Genomic DNA, 12,435 nt, shown 5'->3' with positions numbered 1-12,435 from the left:
TGTGTGTGTGTGTGTGTGTGTGTGTGTGTGTGTGTGTGTGTGTGTGTACAAGATTTCTTATGAGGAATGAGCTCAAGTGATGATGGAGGCTGAGAGTTCCTAACATCTGCAGTTGGTCAGCTGGAGACCTGAGAGAGTGGTGAAAGTTCCAGTCCAGGTCTGAAGGCAGGAGAAGACGGGTGTCTGCTCAAAGAGAGGCAGAGAGAGCAAATTCTCCATTTTGTCCCCTTTGGTTCTATTCAGGCTTTGAGTGCATTGGATGAGACCCACCCACATTGAGGGGGGCAATCTGCTTTACTCAGGCTGCCAATTCCAATATTAATCTCATCCAGAAATGCTCTCACAGACACACCCAGGATAGTGTTTAACTAAATATCCGGGTACCCCATGGCACAGTCAGGTTGATGTATAAAAACCGACAAAAATTCCAAAGAGAAAAAAAAAAAGGCAGAGGAAGGATGCTTAGGCACCAGCATGACTATAGAATACTCCTGGTTGAGCTTAGATTAGAAATTAATACAGAGAAAAGACAGAGGGACACATATAGTCAACACCACAAGAAGGGAACCACAAAAGTCATAAGACTGAAGCCAGGTGGAGTTGAGGGTCTGTGGGCAACTTCAGGGCTGGAGCCATTCCACAGCCAGGAAGAATCACGCCTCCCCCCACACCTAGTCATGCCCCAGGGTCAGAGTTTAGGGCATCTGGTCAAACCTGAAGGCCAGTGCTAAGATTTGGAATCTATGTAGATCAGTATTTGATGTCTAAGTCATCTGGGGTCCAGGCAGACATATTTAAAGTGTAAAACTTGAACAACTCATTTTCACTTTCTCCTCACAATTCTATTCTTCCTGTTTCCTGAGGGCCAGGAAAGGTCTAAATTTTGGAGAAGACCACTTTGGCAATGGCAGAAAGAGTCGTTCTGAAGTATAGAGTTTGGGGAGGAAGCATCACCAAAATCATAGTTGACCCTAAGTTTTATCTGTGTGAAAATAAATGTAAACGTCAAGGCCCAATTTAAACTGTTTTCTTATCTTTTTTTCTGAACTTTTCAATACTGACTGGCATGAGCAAGCACATTCCTGGGGAACGGTTGAAAGCTGTATCTTCTCATTCCTTACGTGTCACTCATCCACATCGGCACTGATTTTCAGGGGAAATCAGGGCCGGGATGTGTGTCTTGGTTTCATTTCCATGAACAGTTGCCCTCTTTACAGTGAAGCTTTGGGAGTAGCTGCGTTCCCCTGGCGGCTCAGGGCGAGGACCAGCAGAGGGAGTCATTGTAAGCCAGACCCCGAGAATGTGCATCCTGCTCTCCTCCCGTTCTAGCCGTGAGGAAGCATGAAGACACAGGGATCTCTGTTTCAGCTGCCCCTCATGTCCAGTAGACTCGTGGTGTCGTTCATTCATTCAGCAAATGTGCATTGTGGGCAGAACCCACACCAGGTATGATGTTAGAGATGTTTGTAGCAAGGGAAACATCAGTTCTTGCCCTCAGTCTGCTGCTAGTCTACCATGAAAGCTGACTGCAAGCAAGGAATTAGGATGGATAAGGTGCAGCGGTTGTGATTTGGGAAGGGAAGGAGGTGCTGCGTAGCAGGGAGGCCTGAATGAGAATTGGGGTTCATCCCACCTCCTTCACCTGAGTTTGTGGCCCACGTGCTGACGCCACTTTCACATTTGTATTTCTAGGCCAGATCTCTCCTCTAAGGCTCCAAACCTGAGTAGCCGTCTGTCCTCGGCTTCTCTACACAGATGACTCACAGGCACCTCCAACCTCTGATCCCTCCAAGCGAGCCCCTCCCGTCTCAGTCTGTGGCAGCACCAAGCCCGAGAGAGCTCAGAGCTGTCCTGGAACCCTCTTCTCCCTTCATCTCCTCTTCTCCTGAGACTACTCTTGGGCCTCCACAGCATCTCATATCTGGCGAACCCCTTCCCCCCACCCCGCCACGGGTCCATGCCACACCGCCACCTTGCCCGCACTCCCTCAGGCATGTCCGTCCTTGCTTCCCTTTCCCTTCTCCCATCCATCTGCACAGCCAGAGTTCCCTTCTGGAAACTCAACACCAGATGACGTCCGTCCCAGCTCCCTTGCCCACATCCCCTGGTTGTGCTCTGTTTTGAGGACACAGAAGAGAATTGATCTCTCAGGCCCCGTGACCTCACCCTGCCCACCTCCCTGATCCCATCTCTTAATGCTTCACTCTGCTTGAACCCATGCTCTCCTGCTCCTCTCCGATCCCAGGTGATCCCCCTTCACCCTGCTGGGCTCAGTTTAACTCTCATTTTCTCAAGCATCTCCTCTCTGTCCTGCTTACTCAGTTCTCTCTCTCATGCTCGTTTTGTTTTTTGCTTCTTGGAACACCTAACATGGCTGGAACTGAATAAAGAATTGGGTTTTAGTCGTTTAAAGTCTGTCTTCATCCCTTGCTCCAGAAGGAAAACCACCAAGGCCAGGGACTTTATCTGTTCTGATCACAGGGATCTCTCCAGCTTCCAGAACTGTGCCTGGTGCATGGTAGGTGTTCAGTAAAGGTTTCATGAATGAATACTACGTAGTGGGTCATGCATTCAGGATCAGGATTGAGCAGCAACCGGTATTAAATAAATGATGTGTATAAAAAGAAAATCTTACTGGAAAAGGATGAGCATGAATATGACAACAGAACAGCTTGGGCAGTGGGAGGCCGAGACCAGAAGCCAAGCTCAATGGATAAAGGTAACAAGGGTTCATCGCATCTAGTTTGCTTTAGGAAGGGCACCTGGTGGTGGAGGCATCCAGGGTGGGATGAAATCTGGGTCAGAGATCATCCTTCGGCCTCTCCTGTCGTAACTCTGTGGTCCTGACATTGTCTGTGGGAGAACATAGCCCCTGCACTGTGTGCTGTCCTTTCCATTCTGAGGGTTGTCTGTCCTCCAGTGTGTGAAAGCCTCGTTTTGTTGCTGTCTGTGACATTGGCATTTCAGTTACTGGTGGCTTTGATAGCCAAGACCCAACCCAGTTCTGAATTCAGGTGTTCTGCCATTCCGCTAGCTCTGCCTCAGGCTGGTCGCTGCCCACCGCCTTTATAATGCCCCCCTCCTGGGCTGTCTGGGAGCAGGGGCGGTGGTCGGCCTGCTAGTGTCCAGCCCATGCTGCACCGCGGTGTGGACAGCGACTGGCACCCGTGCATGGCACCGCAGGACTCCTTGACCCTGCTCCTCTATGGAGCGATGCTCACTTCCAGGATCCTTGTCTAAGTCTTTGTTGGTAGAGGAGGTAAAGACCAGTCTGTGACTTCCTTCAGTGAACCCCAAGCAGGAAATCGATCAGCTTTTCACAGCTGCTTCTCCTCCGCACTGAGAATTACTGATGGGAGCGGGCTTTACCCACTCAAGTGTGTACAGGCAAAATAAAAAGGAAATGAGAGTCACTCCTTTATACGCTCAATGAGATACATAATACAGTGAGCTTCGTCTGAGATGTGGAATATAAGTGTGTTGACCCTTTCAAGGACAAACTGCATAACAGATTCTATTGTTAAATGTATGGAAAGTTAGTGCCTGTCCAATTGTGGGTTTTCTTTTTTTCCTTTGGTCTTGCTTGATGAGTCCAGGTGTTTCCTTTTAAAGGTAAGAATTAGCATTTTAATCAGTCAGCTTGTTTGGCATTTACCCACCGATTGTATCATTTGCGTTGGCTGACATTGCCCTAATAATGGAGAAAAAGCAAATCTGTTTAGGTAGTCATACATTTCTTTTTATGCACACCACACACGAATTATTTGTCTACCCTACTTTTTGTGCCGGAGATACTCTCTTAACAGTTGGTTGCAAATTGAATTTTTAGAAATCAAATTCATTTGACTGCAGGAACATACCAGATAAGCTTTATCTTCCTTCCTAATGAGTCATCACCAGGCAGTGACTCCTGTCATGTAATTTTTTAGATTCTTTTCCTTGGTTCTTTTTGTCAAGTAATTGATTTATAAATGAGTATTTAAGTTTCCCGGTCAGGCTTCCTGTTTAAAGGAAGCCTGCAGTGAATTATTTCAGAAGTTTGGATTTTAATGATCTATGTTCGTGGAAGTGAAGAAGGCAGTGCCTTGTGTGATTTGTTTTAACGCTAAACCTAAGGCCAAACCCCCTTGTATTGATAAACCAATAAGAGAAGTCATGTGAACACTGATAATGGCACTTTTCCAGTTGCAAATATTTTGCATTCCCTATGATTTTTACTAGGATACCGAATCATATATTCTTTTACCTATGGAAGTATCTTATACTGGCTAGGAATCGACTACAATGTTGAATTGAGTTGGTGAGGCTGACCATCCTTGCCTTCATTTTGATCTTAAAGAGAAAGCATTCAATCTTTCACTATTAAGTATTATGTTAGCTAACGGTAGGCATTTCAGGGGCGCCTGGGTGGCTCAGTCAGTGAAGCGTCTGCCTTTGGCTCAGGTCATGATCCCAGGGTCCCGGGATGGAGCCCCTCCTTGGCATTGCTCAGCAGGGAGTCTGCTTCTCCTTCTCCCTCTGCCCCTCCCCATCCCACTCCCCCACTCATGCTCTTTCTCTCTCAAATAAAATCTTTAAGAAAATAATAATAAAAATGAAATAAAAATAGGCATTTCATTAAGGCTCGTTATCAATTTGGGAAAATTACCTTCTATTATTAGCTTTCTGACAGTTTTCATCAGGAATAGATGCTGAATTTTGCATGTTTTCCTACATCTGTTAATATGGTAAATTAATATTGATTGACTTTAAAATGTTATACCAAATCTGCCTTCATGATTACCCTGTTTATTGTGTTTATATATATATATATAAGTTGTTTATATATATATAACTAGATTTATTTTGCTAAAATTTTATAAGGATTTTTACATCTGTGTTCATGAGAGATAGCAATCTGTAGTTTTCTTGTCTTGTAATACTTCTAATTTTGGCATCAATAATGACGACCTCACAAAAAGAGTTAGTTGTGTTCTCTGTTCTATTTTCTGGGAGAATTTTGTAGGCTTGATGTGATTTCTTCCATAAATACTTCGTAGAATTCATAGACGTCATCTGTGCCTGGCATTTTTCTTGTGGAAAGGTTCTTAACTACAAGTTCAGTTTCTTTAGTAGGTATAGTGTTATTTAAACTGTACATTTTTTCTTGAGTGAGTCTAGTTGAATTATAATTTATGCAACTATTTATAAGACACATGGGTTTTAATAAATCAAGAATAATCCATCTAAATTGTTGCACCACTGACATCTTTTAAAAAACCAAGCAGATTGGGGAAAGGGGCTAGGGCATTTGCAAGTGGGCACATCCACAAATAACATGACCATTATGGGCACACAACAGACAGTAATTTTGTGCTTATGACATCCTGTTGAAAAGCAAACACTCAGGACGATAATCATAATTACTTGTTACTTTTCCAAAAGATTGAAATGAATACTGCATGAGTCAGTTACCTTTCTATTTCAAATACCTATTTAATGACAAAGTAGGGATCAATATAAGACTTCCACTAATGGAGGAATGATACTTGTACCGTCAAAATTCACTATTTATGGATTCAGGTACTAAAATGTATTTGTAACCTCAAAATCATCCCTGTGACGCTCTCATGTTCATTCGCGGCCATGCCCAGAGAAGTGAAAACTTTGAGTAGCCCAGTGCACACATTCCCAACTAAGATCAGACAAGGCAACGCTCTGCCTTCCTTCCCACCCTCACACAGGGTTAACTACAGGATGGAGCAGTAGGGGGCAGTGCAGCGCAGTGCAAGAAGCTCAAGCTTTGGGACCACTGCATAGTTTGAATACCACCTGTGGCCCCTCTTAGTGGGGTGGCCTCAGGCAAGTCACTTAATGCTTCTGAACATCTCTTTCTTTTCTGTAATATAAAGAAAGTAGAATCTGACTGGATGAGTTGTTTTTAGGATTTAATATTGTCATCAATGTGGGATGTGTATTGTATCTATATGTATATTGCTTCTAGGATAAATGATACATTATTTGCTGTTTCATTGTTGCCAGTGTCTTGTTAGACCTTACCCGGCATGAATAACAGGAATGGACTGTATTTATCTTTCTTCCCTGATGAAAGTATGCAAGTATGATTTGCAGATGTTTAACAAACCTTGCTTTTAAGATAAGCCTCTCTGGTCATGAAGTACTATGTATTTTACATGTTGCTAGAACTGATTTGCTAAAGATGTAAAAAGTATTTTTGTATCTATGGTCGGTAAAGGAATTTTTTTTTAGAAAAATGTGTAATCTCACAAGTTTAGGAGCATGGGAGAGGAGATAACACATAAATATCAACAGTTTTTACCAAGTTGAGTGGCAGGTGACAGTAGACAAGAGAAGGCTGACACACACAGGTGTGTGGAGTTGGAGTAGAGCCAAGGAACAAACTAGTTTACTCCACAGAACTGCAGATGGCTCAGGGTGGTTCTAGAAAGGATCAGGAATGGAAGATATCAGTTATCTAGGGGCACGTGGCTGGCTCTGTTGGAAGAGCGTGCAACTCTTGATCTTAGGGTCGTGAGTTCAAGCCCCATGTTGGGTATAGAGAGTACTAAAAAAGATATATAAGCTTTAGAAAAATTATGAAAATAAAAAGAAAATACCAGATATCTGAAGATTAAAGGTGCTGGAAATACGAAAATTGGATAAAAAAAAAAACTCCTTAGAGGGGCACCTGGGTGGCTTAGTCGTTAAGCGTCTGCCTTCGGCTCAGGTCATGGTCCCAGGGTCCTGGGATCGAGCCCCGCATCGGGCTCACTGCTCCGCGGGAAGCCTGCTTCTCCCTCTCCCACTCCCCCTGCTTGTGTCCCCTCTCTTGCTGTGTCTCTCTCTGTCAAATAAATAAATAAAATCTTTTAAAAAATAATCCTTAGAAGGAACAGTTAGTACCCTGCCCCTGCCCCCTTCTCTAATTAATCCAAAAATGGGAAGTTCACTCTCTAAAGAAAGTAAAAGAGATATGAATAGATTCAGGAGATCAGAGAACGGGATCCACACCATAAGTGGGGCCTCACAATTAAACAGAGAGACCCCTACCTGCCCCTTCCTTTCTTGATTTCAAATGACTAAAAGATGATGGTTTCCAGAGAGGAGATTGCCAGATTCCTCTGTAGAGAAAGGGACCAGCCCCCCCAAAAAACACATCTGGGTCATAACATTAAAAAAAAAGACATCTTGGAGTCTGAATTTTGGGGGTCCCCTGATGAAACATCTGGATCATCTGGGTGCCTTCCCTTCCTGCTGTGAAGCTTCACTAGTTCATAAGATTTCTGAAGAGCACAGTTGTGGTTTTTTTCCCCAGTTAGCATTTTAGTACCTTGCTTGTAAAGACAGACAACCAACAATCACCAGATACTTGTAGAAATACCTTTAATGTGAAAGCAGAGGCCAAAATGAAGAAACACTTGAAAAAAGAACTTGAAAGAAAGAGATAATTCAAGGGGCATCTGGGTGGCTCAGTTGGTTAAGTGTCTGCCTTCAGCTCGGGTCATGATCCCAGGGTCCTGGGATCAAGCCCCACATGGGGCTTCTTGCTCAGCAGGGAGCCTGCTTTTCCCTCTGTGTCTGCCTACCACTCCCCCTGCTTGTTCTCTCTCTCTTTCTCTCTGTCAAATAAATAAAATCTTTAAAAAAAGAAAAAGATAATTCCAGGAGAAAAAAAAAATCACAGAACTTTCTCTGACTAACCCAGAGGAAAAAAAATCCATGAAGCATGCTATAAATGAATATCATTCAAGAAATAAACAGGAGTGGCTGCATAATGAAAATACAGTACCTCTTCTTTGAAAATTTTTGGGAATTTCGTGCTGGGAGCACAGAGCATGAAACCAGGTATAGAGCCCTTCTGAGCACAGGCACCTGTGTGATGGCACAGGGGGCACACACCTGTGACACCAGCCCCATTGGAAATAAGAAAGAACGCTTGAAGATTAAATATGCAATAGCAGAAATAAGAAAGTTGAAGAGTTGGAAGATAAGGAAGTTGGACAAAAGGAGGAAAAAATACTCAAGAAAAGAAGATAGTTTAAGACATTCATGATGTAAATGTAGTCAGAGTTCCAGAGAGAGGACAGAAAAACTAGAGAGAAGGAAATAATCCTACAAGTATTTCAAGGCAAGTTCCCAGAGCTGAAGGACATGAGTTTATAGGTTTCAAGGGCCAAGGCAAGGCACACAATCAGGCAATTTTGAATTACCAGGAATAATTTCCTGAAAGTTTTCAAAGACAGATAAATGAAAGTGAAGCAGAAATGGGGGGGGGGGGGTGTCATGTGCAAAACACTGGAAATCAGAATGGTAGCAAATAGAAAATGTTAATTTAGCCAGAATTTGTGAGAGGATAGATGGATAGTTTTTTGGTTTTTTTGTTTGTTTGTTGGTTTGTTTTTTGAGACTGGGGAGAAGAAAAGAGGGTAAAAAAAACTAAATTCTCATCTACTATAATAAGTCAGTAGATGGTCAATCTCAATGAAAAATCAGAAAATGGTCAGATAAGCATGCCATGTAGATATTTGGAGGTAAAACAAACAATTAAAAAAATAACCTATTTCAGCACGAGAATCAAAGGCCTCTTGAGTGCAGGAATCATGGATTGGGGAAAGGAACCACTGTTTTTCAACATCAGTCATGTACCTTTTAACTCTCTGTGTTAATCATTTAACAATTACAATTAAAGAACAGGTAAGGGTTTGGATGAGGTTGGCTTGAACTGTCCAGGTGTGACACTAACGCTTCTTCTCTCTCCAGATTCCAGGTACATTCTCTTGCCTGTCGTGTTACATCACCTCCACATGCACCTGCAAGAACAGAAGGACTTGATCATGTGCGCACGTATCCTTAGCAACGTATTTTGTCTCATCAAGAAAAATAGCTCAGTAAGTAAATACAGGTCATAGTATGTAGTTCCCATCAAATGGCTTCTGGAAATAAAAATGTTAAAGTCTTCAGAGAAACCACACTGAAGAGTAACCCTCTGAGACTCTCCTTTTTACTTCCAGCTGGGTTGGACATTTTGCTTTTCCTCTGAAATAATTTTTTTTAACCTTGTAAGATTGCTATAACCCCAAATAACCTGGGTTTCCTAAACTTGTATTTCGAGAAAGAACTGAATACCCAGTGAGAAAAATTAGAAATCTCAAAGCCTCCCACATGTGTCTTTAATCTTGATATGATGAATACTCTGTGGCAAGAATAAATTACTGCCTGCAAAGTGAAGTCTTTTTGGACCCATTCTGTGGAAGGCTGCATGGTGATGCTCAGAGCTTGGCCATGGCCTTTGGGCCCTCCCCTGCAGAAATTGTGGAAGCAGAGGAAAGCCCCAGGAGACAAGGAGCGTATCTTGCACTATAGTCATTACTCAGCCACAACAGTAATCACTAAATTGTTAAGGATTTGGGAATTCCTGTGGGTATACCTGACTCTTGCTACAGCACAGTTGCATTAGAGGATGCAGGGCAAATAGAGAAAAATCACATGCTTACTTAGAAATGGGGACAACTCTTTGAGTATTCATGTCCATGGCTCATGGGATTCATGTGAAATTCACATGTAAAGGACGTCCTGTTCTCGTTCTGTCAATCTGCATCTGTGAGTTGGCATTATACTCATCTTCGACAGCTGGTCCAGTGCAGTGCTGGGACTTCTGTTTCTCTGCCTCCCTGCTACTACTCAGCTACAGTTTCCCCATTTTTGTCACTCTTACTTATGATCGCTTTCTGAAGGGCTCAGCATTGAGCTGGAGTGGAACCCCAGTGGAAGGAAAGGAGAGAGGGCCCCAGTGCTGGAAACAGAGTTGGTACTTGAGAGGAAAAGGTCAGAAGCTCTGTGTGTAGAAATGTAGTAAGAGAGACCTGCCCAGGGAGGGATGACTGATTTTAACACATCCCCAGGATGCCAGGCCTCAGAGTTGGGCTGGGACTGGGGAGAAGAGTGATGACAGGGGGGAAATGTTAGTTTTACTTTAAAACTTTCCTGTGTAATTCTGCTAAATGAGATGGTTCACTGCAGAAAACTGAAAACGACTATCAACAGTAGCGGAAAAGATTTTTTTAAAAATTTCTCCTGTCTGTCAGTTTGGAAGTTATAGTCAGCTTTTGGACTTACCTGATAACTCAAACAGAAACTCTGGTCTACAGAGGAAACCATGGTAGTTTTCTTGCAAGTGTAAGAAAGTTTATCATGAAACCCTGGCCAAAAAGCGGTTTCAAACTCACACTTTGTAAAAGTTTTTGTTTGTTTGGCTGGTTCTTTTTTGGAACGGCAATCTCCTTGGTAGGGAGCCTTTGGACACAGAGTTTTTTGTCTTGTGCAGGTATAATAAGAATCCAACTCTACTACATTCAGTCTGTGCAGAGCAATTTGGGTTTCTCTTTCAAGTCCTGGGGACTTGGCTACAAGTATTAATTTTGCTTTAGAGAAGCAGTTACCCACCATGGCCACTGACCTTAGATCCAGTCTGGAGCTCATGGTGTTCATCTACACTGAATGCTGTTTGCCCATCTTACATGGAGGATTTCCTAAAAATAATTTTTATAGGAATAGTCATTTGTACTTAAAAGAGAGTTTTGGAAAATGACCTTTGCAACTCAAGTGATGAGAAGAGTATATGTAAGCACAAGCTGAAATCAAAAAAACTAAGGACTTTGGGAACAAGGAGGGGCTTGCAGTGAGGAATCCGACTCGGAGAGGCCAACTGCCTGGGCCCCATCACACAATGGGCTGTGCATAGTTGGTGCTCTCAATTCATTTGCTGTGCTTTCCAGGACATCACCCCACCTTTTCATTTCTATGTCCGATAGCCACAGCCCAGCCTCGTTGCATACTTTTGGGTAAGCTGTGAACTTCTCTGTGCCTTTGTTTTCTGTAAAAGAAGGTCATTTACTTAGGTGACGTAGGTGAGGTCCAGTTTTGTCAAGTTCTTGAATCCTCTGACTTTTTGATTCTGTATTTGGAAATGTGAGGTTTTTTTCTCCCCTTTCCATTAAAGAGAGATTAATACATATATTAAGCCACCATTTCCTGAACTCCTTATTTTTTTTCTCTTAAGGAGAAATCTGTGTTGGAGGAAATAGATGTGATAGTGGCCAGCCTGCTGGACATCCTGCTGAGAACCATATTGGAGATCACCAGTCGACCTCAGCCGTCCGGCTCTGCCATGAGGCTCCAATTCCAGGATGTCACTGTAAGATCATAAAGCAAATGGCACAGGGAACAGAGCATAGCTGTGCTTGTGAAAGCTTCGGTCACTTTGAGGGTGGGTTGCTGTAGGAAGCTGGGAAATCTGGCCTTGGGAGAGTGACCCATATGTATTTCAAATACACATGTGGTTACTTATATTTTACCAGGGAATGAATATAAAAAACACTGTTTGTTAAAAGATCTTGGATTAAGATACGTTTAATTTCAGAAAGCCAAATTTGTTATTAGCTCTCACTTTGCCCAGTTTAAATTAGCCCATGATTCTGTGTTTCCCTAGTCCTCATGATAACTTTTCATTCTCTTTTTATCCATCAGATTGCTTGAGGAAATAAGAATAATGAAATAGAGGAACAGGAGTCAGGTGTTCTGAGTTCTAATTCTGGATTTCTCACTGTGAATAGCAAGCATCTTAATTTGGGGAGGCCTCAGTTTCCTTAGCTTATGAAATGAGAAAGTTTGACATGGTAGTTTCTAAGTAACCTTCAAGCTCTGCTATTTTATGAGCTCAATATAACATGATTTATAAAAAATGAAGAAATAATGTATCTGATAGTTTGTGTATATATTTTTATGTGTGTGTATTTGTCTATAGACAGAGATGGATGGATGGACGGATGGATGGATGGATGGGTGGGTTCTATTTAAAACTCACATTCAGGGGTGCCTGGGTGGCTCAGATGGTTGGGCGTCTGCCTTCAGCTCAGGTCATGGTCCCGGGGTCCTGGGATCAAGTCCCGCATCGGGCTCCCTGCTCAGTGGAGAGCCTGCTTCTCCCTCTGCTTCTCTCTCTCTCTCTCTCTCTCTCTCTCTCTCTCCCTCTGTCTCTCATGAATAAATAAATAAAAATCTTTAAAAAAAAATGTTTAAAAAAATAAAAATAAAAAATAAAACTCACATTCAGTTGACCAAGAATTTTTTTTTTTTTAGATCTGATTAAGCATATTCTTCCAAATATCAGAAACGGCAGTAGATGCTATACTTTTCATATATTTACAAAAATGTCAGCTTTTGCCATTCTCATTATAAATCATCCACAATAGAACCTTTCTCTTAAGAATGTTTGCCTAGGGCACCTGGGTGGCTCAGTTTTTTAAGCGACTGCCTTCAGCTCAGGTCATGATCCTGGAGTCCCGGGATCGAGTCCCGCATCGGGCTCCCTGCTTAGCAGGGAGTCTGCTTCTCCCTCTGACCCTCCCCTCTCTCATGTGCTCTCTCTCTCTCATT

The 12,435-nt window shown here is 42.7% G+C and overlaps 1 protein-coding gene across 1 annotated transcript in view; it reads left to right on the top strand.

Annotated features, from left to right (window-relative positions):
* Window positions 1–12,435, top strand: part of DOCK4 (dedicator of cytokinesis 4) — a 422,501-nt gene that overhangs the window by 298,104 nt on the left and 111,962 nt on the right. The window contains exons 25-26 of the mRNA XM_073899086.1: window positions 8,761–8,888; window positions 11,060–11,194. Coding sequence (XP_073755187.1) covers window positions 8,761–8,888; window positions 11,060–11,194 — 263 coding nt within the window. The remainder of the gene's footprint in view (window positions 1–8,760; window positions 8,889–11,059; window positions 11,195–12,435) is intronic.

This window comes from Callorhinus ursinus, unplaced genomic scaffold (assembly GCF_003265705.2).
Source record: "Callorhinus ursinus isolate GAN/ISIS: 27379988/994484 unplaced genomic scaffold, GSC_fseal_2.0 scaffold12, whole genome shotgun sequence".
Classification (NCBI taxonomy): domain Eukaryota; kingdom Metazoa; phylum Chordata; class Mammalia; order Carnivora; family Otariidae; genus Callorhinus; species Callorhinus ursinus.
This window is presented reverse-complemented; position numbering and strand designations above follow the sequence as displayed.